Source organism: Chelonia mydas, chromosome 17 (assembly GCF_015237465.2).
Source record: "Chelonia mydas isolate rCheMyd1 chromosome 17, rCheMyd1.pri.v2, whole genome shotgun sequence".
NCBI classification, from domain to species: domain Eukaryota; kingdom Metazoa; phylum Chordata; order Testudines; family Cheloniidae; genus Chelonia; species Chelonia mydas.
In genome coordinates, this window is record NC_051257.2 from 12,607,169 (window position 1) to 12,627,149 (window position 19,981).

General features: G+C 41.7%; 1 protein-coding gene across 11 annotated transcripts in view; it reads right to left on the reverse strand.

Moving 5' to 3' along the window:
- The window catches only part of RABGEF1 (RAB guanine nucleotide exchange factor 1), a 31,793-nt gene extending 13,233 nt beyond the window's left edge, over positions 1–18,560 (reverse strand). Inside the window, exons 1-4 of one of the 11 annotated variants that reach the window (XM_043531048.1) lie at positions 18,329–18,560; positions 16,811–16,880; positions 5,674–5,870; positions 3,643–3,809 (exon numbers count right to left, since the gene is read on the reverse strand). In XM_043531048.1, coding sequence (XP_043386983.1) covers positions 3,643–3,809; positions 5,674–5,852 — 346 coding nt within the window. In that variant the 5' untranslated portion in view covers positions 5,853–5,870; positions 16,811–16,880; positions 18,329–18,560. Of the gene's footprint in view, positions 1–3,642; positions 3,840–5,673; positions 5,871–16,810; positions 16,881–18,328 lie in introns of all 11 variants that reach the window. The other 10 variants (XM_043531051.1, XM_043531055.1, XM_043531045.1 and 7 more) reach the window with 10 other exon arrangements.
- Positions 18,561–19,981: the final 1,421 nt, after the last annotated feature.

A 19,981-nucleotide genomic window follows, 5' to 3' on the forward strand; every position in this document is an offset into this window, starting at 1 on the left:
AGACCCAGCAATGTCACCTTTCCTTTATAGGAAAATATACTCCATGCTTTTTGGAGTTCCTCCTCAAGAGTCAAGTTCTCTATCAGCCATTTACTACCCAAGCCAAAGTGCATAATCACATAATTAGTTTCTTTTTTTAAGTTATTGCTATGCAAAGACAATGATGCAATTTTTCTTCTTCTCTTTCAACAGACTCTACAACGGATAACAAATATTTAGTGAAGAACAAACTTAGTATTCCTCCTGAAACTCCCTTTTTGTTTTTTTTTAAACAATGTTTATTCATGTTATTTTCCTTGAGGGTACACGGGTTACACAATCTTGGTTTTCCTTACAAAATTATCTGAAGTCTTCAGAACACGTGTTGCTTACTGCTTCAAAAGTGCATTTCCACAACATTTAGACATCTGTTTATTGAATATTACTAAAACTCAGGGCCCTATAATTTATTATTATTCATAGAGTATTCCCCTACAATTCCTAAACCATACAGTCATCACACTGAAAATGTGGCTGATCCTTGGTTCCAACAAAAACCCATCTCTCAGAAGCCACAGGGCCCTTCCACCCAGCTATTTCCAATAAAGTTGTGATAGAACTTCCAGCTGGAAGCATTTTTGAAGAATAAGGTTCCTGTAAGCTTTCTCCCTTAACATGAGTTGAAGTCATCCCACTTCCAACATTATTTCTAAACAGTATATTGTCCACTAATTTAAAAACTCATGTTTCTGAAAAAAAACAACCTTATATATAGTCAAAAGGATACCCATGTCCATATGCATCTTTTTTTAAAAGATTTTGAGGAGAGCTTGCCAGAAACCATTGTTACTCCAGCCATTTCAAACATATGCTTCATTCAGTCCCTGCATTTAGCTTATTTTGTAAAGTTTAGTTTTAAATTGAATTTTCTATTAGTCTGGCTGTTGTGAACATTAAGCACATACTGCTAACATAAAGGTCATTTTGTTAAATGATTTGAAAGTCACTTTTAATAAGGCTAATTCTTAAAACGAATGTTTGGGTGAAGAGGCTGTTGTCCTGTGTAAGAAGGAATTTATTACACTGGTTTACCAATATGTACATTTGCTTGCCGACATTCGTCAAGGTGCTTGCTTTAAAGTTTATCATAGCTGTTCCCTGCAAGTGCTGATCATGGTTTGCTTTTGCTCTGATAAAGTAAATCACTTTGCTAGACGTGTACCATGGTATCATCTATGGTTACCTTTTATGACTCCTGGCAGTTAACTAGTAACTTTATTTACATCATTACAACATTAGGGCTTCTGGGTTTTTTTAAGGTTTGTTTCATTTTTTGGGATTTTTAGCAATTTTTGACTTTTATGTACATGTACAAAAATCAGGGTTTTTCAGAGCTCTCTTGCATATACTGTAATGAGTAATAAGAAAAGGAGGACTTGTGGCACCTTAGAGACTAACAAATTTATTTGAGCATAAGCTTTTGTGAGCTACAGCTCACTATGCTCAAATAAATTTGTTAGTCTCTAAGGTGCCACAAGTCCTCCTTTTCTTTTTGCAGATACAGACTAACACGGCTGCTACTCTGAAACCTGTAATGAGTAATGTAAATCATATGCATTACTCATTACAGTGTATACTACTGTAATCTTTGTAATGTTTCCCAATGTGTTTTAACGTAGTTACGTTTCCAGCTGAGATATCTTAAGGTGCAATAGGGAATCTTTATTGTGCACCAACAGCATCTACATGGTTAGTGCATTTTAGAAATCACACTCCTGTACTCCGCATTACTGCTCTGTGTAGACAAGGCCTTAGATAAAAATATCTTTTTTTTTTTTGTATCTGGAGTGTTTTATTCATGTTTATCAATTGAAACTGAAAATCAGAAGCCCTAATTAATACTTATAGGACTTCAGATGCTGCTCCGTATAGTTTGTTACATAAAACATACATAAAGAAGCCTCAGTTACATTTTATAGGATTATTCATAGTGATTTTAACTGACAAAGCAACCCAGAAAGAATACTAAGTTTCCTTATACTCAATATAAAAAACACAAGAAGTTTAGCTGCAAACTTCCTTAGCACAGCTTTGTAGTTATAGGATCTTTTACAAACAGTGATAGCAGGAGAAAATTCCATTTGCTTTGTTTCAGGGATATATTAACGCAAGAAGTGGTGAAGGGAACAAAGATCTTCTGAACAGTTCCTAATGTCAGCACACTGGCCTTTATTGGGAATTGTCATAAGAATGGGTTATATAAAAAGTTTGGACAGATCAAGACACTTATGACTTGGCTGGCCTCAGCTTTGTTTGAATGAGTGTAGCGTTGCTCTAATTTGTTAAGTGAACTTGCTTACAGCTGCTGCTGTACAGGACAAAAGGAATATTTTGAGCACAAGATGGACTTAAATTGGAAGACAACAGATAAACAAAATGTGCTGCCAAGAGGCAATTAGAGAAAAAGTCCCTAATATCAGATAAAGTGACCTGGTCAAAGTATGCATGGTCAGTGGTAATAACCCAATTAGAAAAGAGAAACAACATGAAAATAGCACAGGTAGCAAAAGTCCTGCAAACTGAAGCTTACACATGCCTAATGTATGAATTGCATAAGATACATAATATTGATGATACTTAATGGTGAGTGGGAAAAGAATTAATGAATATGTAATTGGATGTGTGTAAGTGTCTTAAAACGTGAGGGGACAGTTGGAGCTTCATTGGGGAAACCCACCATGAGTGACTTATACCCCAGGAGAAGGTAACTGGCCATTATCTTTTCCTGTATGTCTGTTGTATCTTGCTTTAATAGTGTAATTATTATTGCAAGATAAGCTTTTGATTCAAATAAAGGTTTGAATTAATAAACTTAAGTACCTTGGACGCAAGCGTGTGGCACCCTCACCCAGCGCCTTTAGGAAGACAGGTAACTCATTTTCTGTTAACTAGTCTAAGCTTCAGTTTGGACACCCAACTTGGCCAAATTACATAGAGTATATTGCAAAGAGAACCACTGCTCATTTAGACCAGTGGTTTTCAACCTGTGATTTCCAAAGGGGTCTATACCTCCATCCAAAATCTGTTAGGGGTCCACAAATGAGAAAAAGTTGAAAACCACTAATTTAGACTAATCCAAGACCAACAAAACTTGTTTTAAATTGAGTTAATCACAGACATGCACTGTCTACAGACCCTATAATTTCAAGTCCCTTTCACAACTTTTTTTAGTGGCAAATAGCTTGGGAAGACTTAAAACTATTCACACAGATAACTCTTGTCAATAGTGTAAAGTGATCCAGGAGTTCCATCAATACAGAGTCAGCCGTCACATCTGATGGTATTATTTCCCCTGTATGCTGATCAGAGGAACTACTAACAACTCAGTGGGAATTAAGGTTTTAGAGGCTTTATTTGGGCATATAGTTTGTAAAACAGCATGGGAGTTCTGGAAAACAGTGGAGTAGATTCAAAACAGTAGTTTTATCAGTATTGTTTCTAACAGTGGTGATGACTCTGACCTTGTAACTATACAAGTATAGGATGGAGGTCCATATACAACGTAGTTATTGGCTTATATTTGGTAAACTATTATACACAGCCTTCTAGAAATCCATAAAGGGATATATTATATAGTAATGGTTAAAGAAATATAAGAATTACCCTTCTTAGCTCCTGTCCTGGAAGACGCACTGAAGAATTTCTTGACGGTTGTCACCTTGCGTGTCTTTTCATTGGTTTTCTTTTCCTCAAACTTGGAAAAGGTGAGCGACTGTGCCCCTTGTGTACTCTGACTACTAGCATAGGCTTCTTCCTCCTCACGCTGAAGTCTAAAATTAAAAGAATTTGGGACTGTGTAGCTAGTTAGTGCCAACAAAAAATTAATAAGCACTGTCAAATCCACTACCCTTTCTGCCCCCCAGGCCTGTTCCCAGACTCTCTTCTCCTCCCTCACCCCTCTATCAACTCTTCTTCCAAGCATCACTTCCTTGTCATTATATAAATCTCTCCTTTCCTCACGGTCAACACAGTAAAAACATTTGTCCTTTCACCTTAATTGTAGCTCTTCAAGGCAGGGATTGTATTTACTATTTTAAACATCATAATCATAAAGAGCTTATCTGCTGCTTCAACATCCCCAGTGAAAAGTTATCACTTATTAAAAGGATTTCTTACAGGCCCAACACCATGGTACTTGGACAGTTACAAAAATACCACCACCCTTATTACCTGCCCCCTTTATTCCCTCCTGAAGAGGTTATAAATTTGTTTTCGTCTATGTCAATCTTGGTGACAGACAGCGAACCGTGGCCACCGGGAGCTGCGGGTGGCCATGCATGTGGACAGTCGATGTAAGCAAACTGTCTCACGGCCCGCCAGCGGATTACGCTGACGGGCCGCAGGTTGCCCACTACTGAATTAGGGTATGTCTACATGAGGTTTTTCTGAGGTTTTTTTTTAGAACTTGATTAATTGATTGTCAGTTAACTTGAGTTAGCTAACAAGTGTCTACATTCTAGCCTGGACATTCCAAAAAAGTTTGAGATTTATTCCAGATTGAATTCTAGGATATGCCACAAATGTTCAATTCCTGGAACCAATGTTTGTGGAGTAGCAAATGCAGTTAACTGGCAATCAACTAAAGTTTAAAAAAAAACTTTAGTGTAGACAAACCCGTAATGACAGATGTGGCCACATTCTCCACTAGCTGAAACATGCAAGCAACCTTCAAGGGTAAACTTAAGCATTATAGTACTGCAGCCTGCAGGTAATGGAGGCATGGATAATTGTGGTGCAATATGCATTGGAAATCACAGTTGGACATTTCCAGGCCAGCTGAAGATAGCAGAAGTTACTAAAATGCCATTTATTGAATGGGCATAAAGCAAAAACATCTTCTCACCCATTATGTAAAAAACAAATCTTTGCTGCTAGGATTGACTACACATGAAATTTGATCTGGAATAAGGTAGTATGTGCATTTAAAACAGATTAACTATTTCTGATTATCTCCACGTGTGGATGCTCTTATTCCAGAATAAGACTGTCCACATGTGGAGTTAAACAGAAATAGCTAATCAGGAATAGCTGCCTGGGGACACAAGCCTATTTTAAAGAAACAAGATGTACTTTTGCCAATTTTGCTTATAAAGTAACGAAAGTACTTAAAACTGAAACTTCATATTAATTATTGGCTAAACCCAAGATGCTGATGATCATGTTTCACAGTAGAGGAACTATAAATTTCAGGTAATGCTGAAAATGGTGGCATTTTTAATCCTTGCTACTGCCAGGACAAAAATATTAGCTGAGAAGTATAATCAACTATAATTTAATCTAATCAGCATCTAAGGAAAAAAAGACTGAAATAAAAGGAGTTTGTACACTGCCAAGTATTAGTCATGGAATTCCAGACTTTATCATGTAGATTATGCAGGATATTTATTGGGGTTTTGTTTTGTTTTCCTTAGTCACCACATAGCAATGCTCTTTTGAAGTGTTTTTTACGCAAAAATGTCACAAATGACAAATTTCTTCCTTGGAATCAGAAATTTGATTCTGTCTCCTCCTGCAAAGCCCATAGCTGTCAAGTGAAGGCAAGAAGGGTAAAAAGAACTATAAATAAAAGATGGCCATACTGTTTGGCAAAGCCATCTGACTGCAAGGGATGAAGGAATAAAGAGGCATCTTTACCGCTCTGCCAGCTCCCAGTCATCCTGAATCTGCTTCTGCCTTGCCTTATGGTACTCTTCTCTCCAGCACTTGGAGCAGAAGCCCTGCCAAGCAGGGTTTCCATAGTAACCACATCCTTTCTTGCACAGTAGTTCTGACTGATCAACGTGAATTCCTCTGCGTTCAGACTTTAGGCTCATTTCTTCCTGTTTAAAGAACTGAAGAGAAACTTGTTGACAGACGGTTAAAGAAATCCAATGAAAATACTTTGATAAAGAAATGTAAATATTTTGAAGAGTCCATTTGTCTTATAGAGAGAAGCTATCCTCTCTCGAATTATTCAATAATTCAAGTAGTAAAAACACAAAGGCTAGAGGAGCCAGGGCAATTTTCACTAGTTAGAACACCCACATCTGATGGTTATACAATCATACAGTACCAAAACCGTCACAGGATGAATGTAAATGTGTACAGCTTTTGTCAATGTAAAGTGCTATGTACAGGTCAACTATTAATACAGGAGATCTGATTCTTCACTGTCTTGCACCTTGTGTAGTCATACAACTCTGAAAAAAATGTAAAAGGCTACCAAAGCAGAACACTCCACTCTCACCAGGGTATTGTGTGGGTACAAGTGATTACACAATGTGCCAGGCAGTAGAATGTCAAACATAGTAAAATACATGGCTCCTTAATGAACAGATACAGGATGTATTTGTATTTACTAGATTTGTATTTAGGATCTATTTCTGGCATGCAATGGGGGGGAGGGGGAGTGAGGGCACTGCAGGCTCCGAGGAGGGGGCAAGAAGGGGTGGAGCGGGGGCAGGGCCTGTGGCAGAGCCAGGGTTTGAGCAGTGAGCACCCCCGTCACACTGGAAAGGTGGCACCTGTAGCTTCAGCCCCAGAGTTGGTGCCTATACAAGGAGCCGCATATTAACTTCTTAAGAGCCACAGGCTTTTCACACGGCATCAGCAACAGATTTATTTGAAAGTGACAATGTACACTTCAATTGCTTCCATCAATGCTAAGCTGACGGTCAATGGAAGGATCAGCTTGAAGAAAAATATGCCAATTTTGTAAGTTATCGGGAGCTTTAAGGAAGAGATTTTACACAGAATATTCTAACATGAATTCTATATCCATTCTATAAGACTGCCTTAACCATTATAGGAAATAAGCCATATATTTTTCAACTGTCATCTCAAATTATTACCTCCCCGACACACACACACACACACACACACAGAGAATCACCTACATTCCATACTGTAACAAGAATAATATTTCAGTATTGTCCATTGACTACATCTAGATATTTAAATTTCTTTGGCTAAAAAGAGCAGGATGGTGCTTGAGAGACACAATGAAGGAGGAATTTGGGGAAATAAGGGATGCAAACTGAAGGTGCCCACAGACACAAAACCCTCAAGCCACTTATGAGCTTGCATCACTTCTTACTTTATGAAAGGGCTTGCCTTTATATCCAAGTGGTGCAGACCCTACCACAGCTTTCTGCAACTCTAAGTTCAGAGATACAGACAAATCTGGCTCCCTATATCGAAACAGACCTTTAACTGCTTTAAAAAGAAAAGAGAAAAGCCAGATACTAGGGCCAAGAAGATTTTTTAGTGTGCTGCAAATGCTCTTCTGTACATCAGAACAAAAAAACCAGATTCTTTTCAATGTAAAAACTCAGCAACTTAGATTTGAAGTAGCTGAATGAATCCTTATTAGAGGAAGAAGTTCTAGACCGGGGGGGAAGGACCAAAACAATTCTTTCTTGTGCTCTCTTTCTGGAGAGACTTACAGAAGAAATCTGCAGAGCCAAGCCACTAAAAGACACCAAACTGTCCCTTTCGCTCTCTTCTAAATGTCTAGGGATTGAAGAGGTCGCCCTGAATCAACAAGTCAGGCAACTTTCTTAAAGGGATTTTTTTGATGTTGCATGGTCAGTTTCTGAATCTGCAGCTCAATGTTTATAATTCAATTCAAACCCTTACATTAATTTAATTTAATTTTCCATATAAAAAAGTCAGCTATATATAGCACAAATATAAACTGCATAACTGAGCTATCACTATTGTCTGTAGTACATAAACTTGTACAGATTACTGTACTCCTGAGAACAGGTCATTATTGGGACTACATAGTCAAATCCCTTTGTTTTGTTTTTCAAGCTTTCTATTTTAAAATTTTAGTTCCAATCCTCCAGTGTGCTTCTATGATAGGGTCTTTTCTTTGTATTTAAATGAATGTACTACACACAAGCAATAGTTGTCTGGAGCCTACATCTGGAGGAACCTGACTTAATTAGTTTGTTGAACAGACTTAATTCAGAAGTTTATTTTAATTGCATTATTTTGTTCCTTTTTTGTAGATAAACTTATGGTTTCCTTTTCTTGCATTTCCCTCTAGGAGGAAGATAGGAATCGTTCGGGCATACTCCAGAAAGGAGGCCTCCTCTGTGACCCAGTCATAGGCTGAATCCACTCCCCTCCAAACTTCCATACACAATACAGTTGAGAGATGTGACAAACAGGTGCCAGAGCACTAGGGGGAGGTGAATGGATTTACCTGGGAGTATAAAGATGAGGAAAGGGGCAGTGTTGTGGTGCATTATAGCATATTTCTGTGCCCACCCCTTTGCTCAGAGATGGGCAAACTACGGCTCGCGGGACCATCCTGCCAGGCCTGTGAGCTCCCGGCCGGGGAGGCTAGCCCCTGGCCCCTCCCCAGCTGTCCCCTCTCCCCTGCAGCTTCAGCGGGACGTGATGCTAGTGGTCTGGCTCGCCGCTCCTGCCGGGCAGCGCAGCAGTGGCATGGCTGGCTCTGGCCAGGCAGCAAGGCTTTGTTGCTCTGAGCAGCATGGTAAGGGCGGGGTTGGATAAGGGGCAAAGGGTCCTGGGGGGAAGTCAGGGGGCAGGGGGTGGTTGGATGGGGCTGAGGTTTGGGGTGGGGGCAGTCAGGGGACAGGGGGCATTGGATAGGCGTGGGAGTCCCGGAGGGGGGTGGGGGGGCCCTGTCTGGGGGCAGGGGTGTGGATAGGGGTAGGGGAGTCAAGGATCAGGGAGGGTTGAATAGGGGGTCCCGGGGGGGCAGTTAGGGGCACGGCTGTGGCTAGGGGTCAGGGCAGTCAGGAGACGGGGGGGTTGGATAGGCGTGGAAGTCCCAGGGGTGCCTGTCTGGGGGCAGGGGTGTGGATAGGGGTTGGGGCAGTCAGGGGACAGGGAGGGGGTTGGATAGGGGGTGGGGTCCTGGGAGGGGGTGGTCAGAGGACAAGGAGCATTGTATGGGTTGGGGGTTCCGAGGGGGGCAGGAAGTGGGGGGGGGCGGAGGCCAGGCTGTTTGGGGAGGCACAGACTTCCCTACCCGACCTTCCATACAGTTTTGCAACCCCAATGTGGCCCTCGGGGCCAAAAAGTTTGACCACCCCTGCCTTCAGACTCTGAAGTGTCTCAGGTTGGATGTCCAAACTTAGTGGGCTCTTGAAAATATTGGTCTTAGAAATTAGCCAACTTTTGGACAGTTATTTGTATGTCAAACCGAACTGATCAGCAACAGAGATACGAGGCTAGCTAGCTCACAGTAAAATAGGAAGTGCAACCAGAAGGACGACATGATTTTCTTGTCTTACTTTCTTTTAAAGAAAGTCTACAGTGATCAGTTTACGCATCTTAAACCTATCTCCACAAACATCTTCCATTAAAATCTTAATGAAACTGAACAAGCAACCCTCAGATGAACACTGCTTCACAATACAATCGTGAGGATAATAATAAGAATGCACCTTGTAAAACAAACTTCATATGCTTGAATTTATACACTATCTTTATTTCTAGAGACAAAGTGGGAGAACTCATACAGAAAAATTATAAAAGACCAAAAAAACCCATCACATCAACCTCAGGTAAGCACTTTTCACAAAAGGATCATTGTACATCTGACCTCTCATTCCTCACCCCCAACTGAAACCTGCACAATACCTTTGAAAGATGAACCTGGAACTTAACTTCATTCTACTAGATACTAAAAATTATGGACTTAACACCACACTGGATTTATGGCTCATTACAACCTATAATCCACTAACCCTCCTTATTCTATGACTGTAGAAGTGTTAACTGCTCACTTCATCTTGAATGGTTTCCTGCAACGTGTTCACTCCTTATCTCTTCCACCTCTGTAGTGAGCTGTAGCTCACGAAAGCTTATGCTCTAATAAATTTGTTAGTCTTTAAGGTGCCACAAGTCCTCCTTTTCTGTGACACTGAAAACCTTTCCAGACCTGAAGAATAGCTCTGCGTAAGCTCAAAAACTTGTCTCTTTCACCAACAGAAGTTAGTCCAAGGGTTCTCCAACTGGGGGGTCAGGGCCCCTCAGGGGGTCACGAGGTTATTATATGGGGGGTTGCAAGCTGTCAACTTCCACCCCAAACCCCGCTTTGCCTCCAGCATTTATAATGGTGTTAAATATATTAAAAAGTGTTTTTCACTGATAAGGGGGCTCACACTCAGAGGCTGGGTATATGAAAGGGGTCACCAGTACAAAAGTCTGAGAACCGCTGAGTTAGTCTAATAAAAGATATTACCTCACCCAGCTTGTCTCTCTCATATCCTGAGACCAACAAGGCTACACCACCACAGCAAACAGCTTTATTTCTAAGTCAGTTACATAACATACAAGGCCAGCCTTAAATCCAAAAAGGGCCCCTCCCCCAATCACATGTGTATAAATCCCCGAGGCCATATTTGTCAGTCCTGTACAACAGGCACAGAAATAGCAGTGATCCTTCTCCTGGGAAATTGTACATCTTGTGCTAAGAATAAAGCTCTTTCAAGAGGAACAGGAGGCTATATTTTATCAGTTTTCATAGGGAACACAGATTGCAAAATATCTACAAACACACAGCACCAAACCCATGATAGAGCTACTAAAATTACCAGAATGACTACGAAAAATAATGCTGTGACCTCAGCCTTAATATAGTGTAAAGAAAGGGCACCTTCATCATCAAAATAGCATTTATCACGCATAATTTATTTAGTGTGCACATAAAAGACTAAGATTATGTAATGGCGTCCTTTTCAGCTATGTAATCAAAATAAATTGCAGAATACATCAGTGTTTACAGGACTGAAGGCAAAATTGTGACTTCAGGGAAAGCACTGTTATTTGTTAACTAACACATCCATACTAGGTCTAGAATTTATCATGTAAAAGTCATACAGTACTTCAGTCACTTTTTCTGCCACCTTTCCTAGCCTTTTCCTCCCAAGGAGCAGAATAGGCAAATAAATTCACCCTCACAGCCAATGAAACTGACGACACTCCTATAATATACAACAGTATTTAAATTCTGTTTAGGGTCATCTTTGCACAGCAGAACAAAAACTAACCCAGAAATCAGGCAGAGTTAAGCAGAAATTAACATATATTATGAGCGCCTGGACTTTTGGGATAGCGTCTGTACAAGTCAATGATGTAATTACTACAACACATGAAAAATGGTTCCTTAACATAAGCAATAACTGCACTTTGTGAAGGTTAAAGAAGTGACTTTGTAGGACTGCAGTAAATGTCAACAATGGTATTTAAGTTACACAGGTTCAAACAAATGTTTCCTTTTTTAAAATATGCATGAAAGTCCAAAAAACCCAAACAGGCTAGTAGGAAAAGGTAAGTCATCCACTTTCATATTAAATTAGGCACACTAAGTGTATGCCAGCATTTACAATTTATGACCAACAGCAGTAAAATGCCATGTGACCCAACATGGTTATCATCTGACTCCTGAATCCCTCCCTTCCAGCTTTTATCCTCTATCTCCAGAAACAAGCAAAGAGACTCAGAAGTATTCCTGAATTCCACCACATTCCTTCGCGACAATCCAGTTTGCTCTATTAGACTGATCTACCCAAGATCCAGATTATTATTACTATTATTATTTTTTTTAAGTCTAACCTCTATGGCATTATTCATGCTTTGGAATGAATTTCACGATGGGCATTATTAATTCTTTTAATTAGAACTGGTCAAAAAATGTTTCAAAGGAAGTTTTCTGAACTCTTGAAGCAAAAACAAACATCAAGACTGCCCGATTGTCATGTTCTGGGTGCTAAGCATTAAACCTCAGAGCAGGATGAGAAGGGGAAGGTGAGGAAGACTGTATACATTTTGCCAAGATATCAGCTGAAGCTTTAAATTTTATGAGCGGAGGAATGACCGATTGATTCCACATCAGATTAGAAAGCTTTCAGGTAGGGCTCACCTCTAGTTCACAGCACACTTTCAACACTTGGGGCTCGATTACACTTGAAATGCTACAGTGTTGCAGCTGTGTTGCTGTAGCGCTTCAGCATAGCCCCTGGGAAGGATTCTCCATCAGCACGGGAGAGGCAGTAGCTAGGTCAATGGAAGAATTCTTCTGTGGACCTAGCATTGGCTACACTGGAGTTCAGGTTGGTTTATCTAGGCTGCTCAGAGGTATAGATTTTTCACACCCCTGAGCAACGTAGTTAAGCAGACCTAATTTTCTAGCATAGACCAGGCCTTTGAATCATGTACAAATCTACGAGATGGACCACACTGTCTTTACTGCAAAGAGGTGCCTTCTACCAAAGTCCAGTCTAATATAGACTGGCATCTCTGGATTTTAGCCATCGAGTGGTCCAACCCTGCCCAGAGCAGATCTAAATGACACAGCAGTATCTGCCAGCAGCAGGTTCACACTAACACTCACGTAAGTGCAAGCAGTGGGACAGCTGTACCAGTACTACTGTGATGGCGGATAACTTCAGAGGGGGAAAAAACACTGTATGTGAGGCTACAATGACACGTTCCCACAGGAACCCATTCCCAACCAGAGCAAAGGCAATGAAAACAGAAATTTTCAAAAAGGAGAAAGGCGTCCATTAGAAAGCAAGCATTTCTTTGGCTACGCCTGAGTGAAACAGTAATGTCATTATTACCAGTATCATCTTCAGAAGAGTGATGGCGAACCTCAAGTAATTTTCTTTTAATTAAATGCCACAAGTCTTTATGAGACTGAAGTAACTAACCATTCTATTTTCAATCACTATTCAAATATTTATTCAATTCAGAACAGCAATCACTGAATTGCATGGCACATAAATTTCTTATAAGTCATGTAAGTGCTTAAATATTCTTGAGTCACACACTACTCTACAATAATCATTTAGGCATGTAATTAGTATGTACTTGTAATAAACTAGGAACCAGTTTCCTCCATAGAGAAGGGAGGGACAAGATGACGTAAATATTTTCCATCCATGATTCTGTGAAAACAAATAACTTCAAAACAAGCTAACATCAACCCAATCATACAGCAACCACTTTGTTCAGAACCAGCACTTAATCACCAAAGCTTAATCAGCAACCAATTCACACTAAAAATATTAAGAAATTAGATACAAGTTTATTTTCTTGCATATTTACTATAGCCTATTAAATATATGTTCATTAGGAAGAGAGTCAAGAGATTTTAGTAAAATTGTTTTATCTTTTATTCAGAATTCAAACGACTCCTCAAACACTACTTTAAAGCAACAATGCCAGGTAAGAATATTGGTAACAACATGGAAATGAAGCATCACAATAAGATTTCGTAACAATATTTGGCAAAGGAAGTTACATCCACTGTTTAGCATTTTTGGAATCCAATGTCCTGGTCACCAGGCTTCACAAGTTTTATAAATCTTAGTGAACATAATTCACTATTTGTTCCAACTCTAAAAAAGTAATTTAAAAAGTTATATGCAAGTAAAGCACCACCCTCAGCAGTGCTGACAGTGCAAACTTTTTAAAACCATAATTTAATTTGTCCACATGCCAACTGTCTGTATATCTTATTATGGAATCTCAGATCTTTCTCAGATCTTTCTCCATCACAGAGGGCAATGAACATCGTGAATTAACAGATCACACCCAGGTGTCTATATCTTGACCCTGTGTGCCTCGTACAGAAAAGGAGGCAAATAAAATCCCATGCAATATATACCTGAAAATTGCTTCCTGCTATGACTGAGAAGAAAGGAAACAAGTAATTCAGTATCACATTAAATATGCATTTTTAAATAAATTTTGATCCAAAAATCCAGATGGAAAGTAAGCTTTTTGAAGTATCAGTTATTCTATTCCACATATACATTATCAAAATGCTAGATCATTATGTTGCTTGCCTGCTTGAAGGCAGAGAGAAGCAGTTTTAAGGAGTTGACATCTGATATCCAATTCTTAGTGTAAACTTGCACCTGATGAAGTGTTGTCAGTATCACAAGCGTGACTATATGTTACAGTCTGAGGACTTGTTTGGTCACAAGAAGTACATCAATGATATACAGAGAGACTAAGCATAACAGGAGTTTATGACAAATGGCAGCAAGAGAAAGGGGAAGCTGAGGAAGACTTACAGACTAGATTGTAATACAAATTGAAATAAATTTAAAATAAGCACCCATCCATAACCTGAGTTTTCTTTTGCACAATGTAAAACACACACACACACACAAAGGAGAAAAATCCTAAATAGAAATATCTGCTCCATCATATCAATCCATTAGATCATTCTACAAAAAAACCTTCCTGATCTAGCCATCACATCTCTTCCCAGTCCCTCTTTCCCCACTTCCACTCCACAAAATACTAATGATGGGATTTACAGCATGCCCAGGTGGTCAACAATTTCAAGTTTTTACAGATATTAGTTGGAGGACTTGCTTCCTACAGTCAAGTAACCTTCCTTGAGGGTACCATTTCCTTTTAAGCCATAGGGCCACAAGCTTGGATTCCCTTTTAGTGGAACCGATGCGGTAACACATGGACAGAAGTGATGTCTCAGGGAGTGAGATACCCAGACCACTTAAAGTAGGTCTACACTTCAAATGTTGCAGAAGTAACACTGCAGCACTTCAGTGTAGACACTAGCAACACTGATGGCAGGGGTTCTCTCATCAGCATAGGTAAACCACCTTCCCAAGAGGAAGTAGCTAGGTCTATGGAAAAATTGTTCTGTCGACCTCCTGCTGTCTACACCAGGGGTGAGGTCGGCATAGCTACATCGCTCGGGGGGGGGATTTTTCACATCCCGAAGAGATGTGGCTGTGACAATGTAAGTTCCCAGTGTAAACCAGCCGTCAGAGTTTTGTAGATCAATATCAACACTTTAAACTCAATCTGAAAGCCAACAAGAAGCCAGCACAGACCCCAAAGTTCTGATGTAATGTGCTTGCAGCAAGAAGCACCTCTCAGAGATGGTCTTATGGCAAAGGTATTGGACTAGGACTCAGTCTTTTTGTGTTACTTTGGTCAAGTCACTTAATCTCTGTGCCTCAGTTTTGTGTAGAACGGGAATATTACTAATCCTGATTTTACAGAAGTAGTACTGTGAAATGCTTAGATACAATGGTGACAAGAGCCACAGAAAGACACTCAAAATAAATTAATATGGGAGCCGTGCTATACACTGAACTGGATAGTCTTAAGGGAAAGCTCCTTTTGTGGACTGCAGTACAGCTCTCTAGTAAAGGAAAATGAGCTATTCCAGTTCAGCTATGCTTTTTCATCAGAACAAAGGGGAGTCTATTAATGGACTCTCTCGATAACACCAGAGTTTCCCTTCATCACAAAAAAGACTTTATTTTGCGTCATTATTGCCAACTTCAAGGAAGTTACCATTTTTTAAATATAGCAAATACAACAGCCATTTTAATTAAGATACTATCACACGTTGCATGACAAGCACTTTACACACTGAGACACATGGAAAAAAACATTTTTGCTTTGCACAGTTTTATTCACTTATCACTGAATAAATATTTTATGAACTAACCGGAAACAAATGTTTGTAGGAATCCACCAATTAGTTGTTTTTAAACTCCATACGCATTCCCTAGCTATGTATAACGTTAAGATTCAAGACTCAATAAATATCTTACAAAATCTCCCAAACCACCAAAAGATCATGCTTAGTAGTATTATTTTATTGATCAAACACCACTGTAAGCTTTCCAACCTACCCACTGTTCCTAATACAGAATTTTTAACTTTCTCAAATTATACTGCTATACCTATGCTTGAAAGCATTTGAATATGATGTAGTACAATCTCAATTTCTCTGACCTCTAACAACTGCCATCATCTAAGTATTAGCTCTCCGTGGAAACTTAATCAGGACTCCTTAGCTGGGTTCAGAATATCCAAGTTTACCTTGTTTTCCCTTATACAATGGGTCAAAATGTCTTGCTGTCCAGGAGCACTCAGTACGGAATTAAAATAAGACATGGCGATGAAAAATAATTAGCTTGAAAAATATATTACATAACCAATTTATATTATGTTATTTACCCCTTCCAAACTTTGCTTTCAAATGAGTGAGCTAACCAAAAAAGTGTCACAATAATCCATGCTAACATTGTATGTCTTTTTAAAATACCTGACCGCTAAACAAAAACTCAGGGGAATGGTCACGGGGATACAGAGCCTTTCACATTGAGATCACCAGTTCAGTTTTGGTCCCGATCAGTAATGGTTCAAGTCTTGCTTCCAATGGTCACACATGTTTACATTGTAAAAGCCACAGCAACTACTGGTAACTTCACTGGCATTGCCACTAAGTATTTGGCAATGGAGTGAACTAGCCATTAAGACTGCACTACTCTTTCAACCCTAGAAGTGCTCTCCTAAAGGTCAGGATTGAAGTACTTGCAGTACTGTTTGTATAAACTTCTACTGGAGCTGCCCCAAATTGTACTTGTCCTCTATTTAAACAGATAACTTCAGTTTCCAGAGCTGTCATTCTATAGTTTCTATGAACACTAAACGCATGTGTAAGTTACAAACAAAAATAATAAACCGTTGATACCCAGGGAACTATATTAAAATGGCTATCATAGAAATGGACAGGTGAGTAGACTGTTTGGGCTAGTAAGCATTCAAAATACATTTTCAAGGCTGGACCAATTGCTATTTGAATGATTAAGTTGCATTATTTGTTAACCAAAAGTAGAAGAGACAGTAGACAAATTTTCCAGGATGCTCTTGGGAAGTCAGCATGAAGAAATAGCCTGAAGTGTGCAATGAGTGAAACAAGTTTATTTCTCCCACCCCGCCAGAGTTAACGTAAGAGAAAAAAAGTCACCTGAAGGTTATTCCATGCAGTTTCTATGTTTCCCTATAAACCAGTCCGTCCATAAGAAGTACAAGATACTCTAAAAAAAGAAAAAGAAAAGGCACAGCACCTCATTATAGAGCAGCCTGTCAAAAAACAGAAATGGACAGCAGTAACATAAAGGCTATGGCTACACTGCATGCCACCTGCAGCAACGTGTGTAGGGTATGCGTAGCTACATGCAGCAGTGAGAAGTTGCGTCCGCGCTGTGGTGTGGAGCTACAAGTGTCAGTGAAAAGCTCTGGCAAGGGGGAGGCAGTGGGGAAACGCTCAGCTGCAGAGGAATGCTGGAGTCTCTTCCCGCTGCTGCTTCTCTGCCAGAGCCTTTCCCCACAACAGGGAGCTGCTGGAGCCTTTCCCCACTGCCACAACGTCTCCAAATGTCTGTGAAGTCTGCTCTAGGCAGAAGCTTGATATACGCCCATGACACACAAACCTTGGTTTCCCTGATGTTTTGACAGGACTTGTATAGCCTGCTGCGCCAATAAAATATGTTTGAACTGAACAGCAGTCAACCAGAAAGATCAAACTATGTTTCACCAGTATTGTCATAAATTGTTATTATTTATATTATCATATAACCTAGAGGTCAACTAAGACAGAGGCCCCAGTGTGCCAGGCACCATACACACTAAGACACAGTTCCTATCCCAGAGAGATTAGAGTCTACATGGACAAAGCATAGAAAAAAGGAAGTTTTTCCCTTTCACAGATGGGGAACCAAGGCACAGAGACACAAGATTTGGGCAGAGATCTGCCAAAGGTCACACACAGAAAGTCTGCAGCAGAACTGGGAATTGAAACCAGGGCTGTAGAGCCCCAGTCTAGTGCCTTACCCACAACCCCATCCCTCCTCTCATATCAACAGTTCTCAAACTGGGGGTCAGGACCCCTCAGGGGATCACGAGGATATCACATGGGGGCGGTCGCGAGCTGTCAGCCTCCACCCCAAACCCTGCTTTGCCTCCGGCATTTATAATGGCGTTAAACATATTTGAAAGTGTTTTTCATTTATAAGGGGGGGTGGGGGTCGCACTCAGAGACTTGGTATGTGAAAGGGGTCACCAAAGTTCAAAAGTTTGAGAACCACTGTCCAGCGCTCACGGGCCTTTACCCCAGGGACTCCTAGCACAGCCCCACCCCTAGGTCTAGGGCCTTTCCCTCCCGCCTGCCTGACCCCGCTCCGGGCCGGGCTAGGAGGGGCTCGCCGGGGGCGGGGGGTCAGGGCGAGCTCCTGACAGGGCCCTGGGGAAACACCCGTGTTCGCGGCGGGGGAGGGGGAAGAGAAGGGGCCGCCCCACGGGGTCGGGGGATGAGAACCCGCCCCCCCCGGTAACTGGGTCAGGACCGGCTCAGCGCTGCCCTGACACCCCCCGACGGCCCCGCTCCCCCCCGCCCCGGGGGCTAGCAAGGCCCCGCGCCGCCACGCTCGCCCCGGCCGGGAGGAGGCACCCGGCTCCCGCCGCGGGGGGGGGGGGGGCGCCCCACCTGCGTCTCAGCCCCGCTCCGGCCCCTCCAACTGCGCCGCCTGCGAACGCGACGCGCCTCAGCTCAGGCCAGCTCGGCAGGGCCCCTGCCGCTGCGTCAGCGCGCGCGCGTGCGTACGGCGTCACTTCCGGGTAGCTCCGGCGGGGCGGGGCCTGGGCGAGGGGGGCGGGGCTAAGGAGAGTGGGCGGAGCACCTGGGGCAGTGGCTCAGGGAGACGGAATAGGGGGGAGGCAATCGGGGTAGCAGGCCCTGTCCCCAGCTGGGAGGAGAGAGAGGGGGAGGGTTAAGCCCTCCCCCCCACATTTTGGACCTGCAGGAGTGGCCCTGCTTGCAGAGCCCTGTCACTGGCAACGGGATGTTGCAGCCAGCCAGGCCCGGGGCTGCCTAGCTCAGTGGTGGCACCACGACCCCCTTCGGCCAACACCATTACGACATGAGCCCGGGTGGGGGCAGAGGGGACTGGAGCCTGAGACCCGCTGCCCCGGGTGGGAGTGGAGCTCAGGTTTCAGCCCCAGCTCCCAAGCATTCAATGCTAGTCCTGGTGACCCCATGGTTGCCATCCACTCGGGGGTCCTGCAGCAGTTTGAGAACGGCTGGCCTAGAGTCCTATTGTGATGGGCATGGTATTGTCAAGGAGGAGGCTGTTACTCATGTCTTACTCCTTCAGGGGGCACAGGGTGGTCTCCAGCTGCCCCAAAGAAATGCTGTATCACAATGTATGTCACCATAGTGTGATGCATCTGTCCCCTCCTAAGAGCGCCAACAATCCCCGAGACATTTCACTGATGTGCCAGACATGGAGAGAGTTTCACTTAGATCTGTAATAGCCCTTAAAATAAGGAACGGTGGCAAATGAGCTAACGAAGAGGACTGCCACAATAGCTCATCGAGGCTATAAAAGAGGATGCATGTAGCACTGTTACCAAGCAGATCATGCGGAATATTGATCCTTCCATTGACAAAGCCTCTTGGTTGCAGACTCTTTCCGAGCTGCACTGTGTGGACATAAATGTTCACATCACAAATATCCGATTTACCAGAGTGAGCGCATTATTACAGCGCTTTTCAAGTCTGAGGTCAGTCACTACTGTTTTTGCTGCATATGCTATACCAGGACAGAAATAAAGAGCTTTAACAGTCTGTAAGATTGTTATTGTAATTCTAAAGAATGTTCATGTGCAATTTGAACCTTGGGTTATTTTCTACATGTTCTATTGCTCCACAAAGAAGCCAAAATTAAAGCCCACACTGATATCAGAATCTTGACAATATAACCAACAATGCTGAGTTCCTGCTCTCTCTACTTTTCAACTATCTGCAAAACCAAGTAAGTGATGAGAAAAAAAAAAAATCAGGAAAGTAGTAGCTTCAATTGATGCCAGATTTGTTTCTTTAACATACATTAAGTTTTCTCTCTTTCCTATTGGACAAGGTGTCCCCCTTATGAAAGCCATGCACATAGCTGGGGCTAATCAGCCTCCTTGCTGACCATCTCACCAGACATGAACAGACCCTGGAGACAAAATTACTTCCCTCATCCAACATTTAATAGTGATTGCTCCAGGTAAAGGCTGCCAGTTTGGTACCTGTTCTTTGAATAAATGTGCTTCAGTCTCCAAAGCTGTCACACTTTTCACTAATACCAAATTTTCT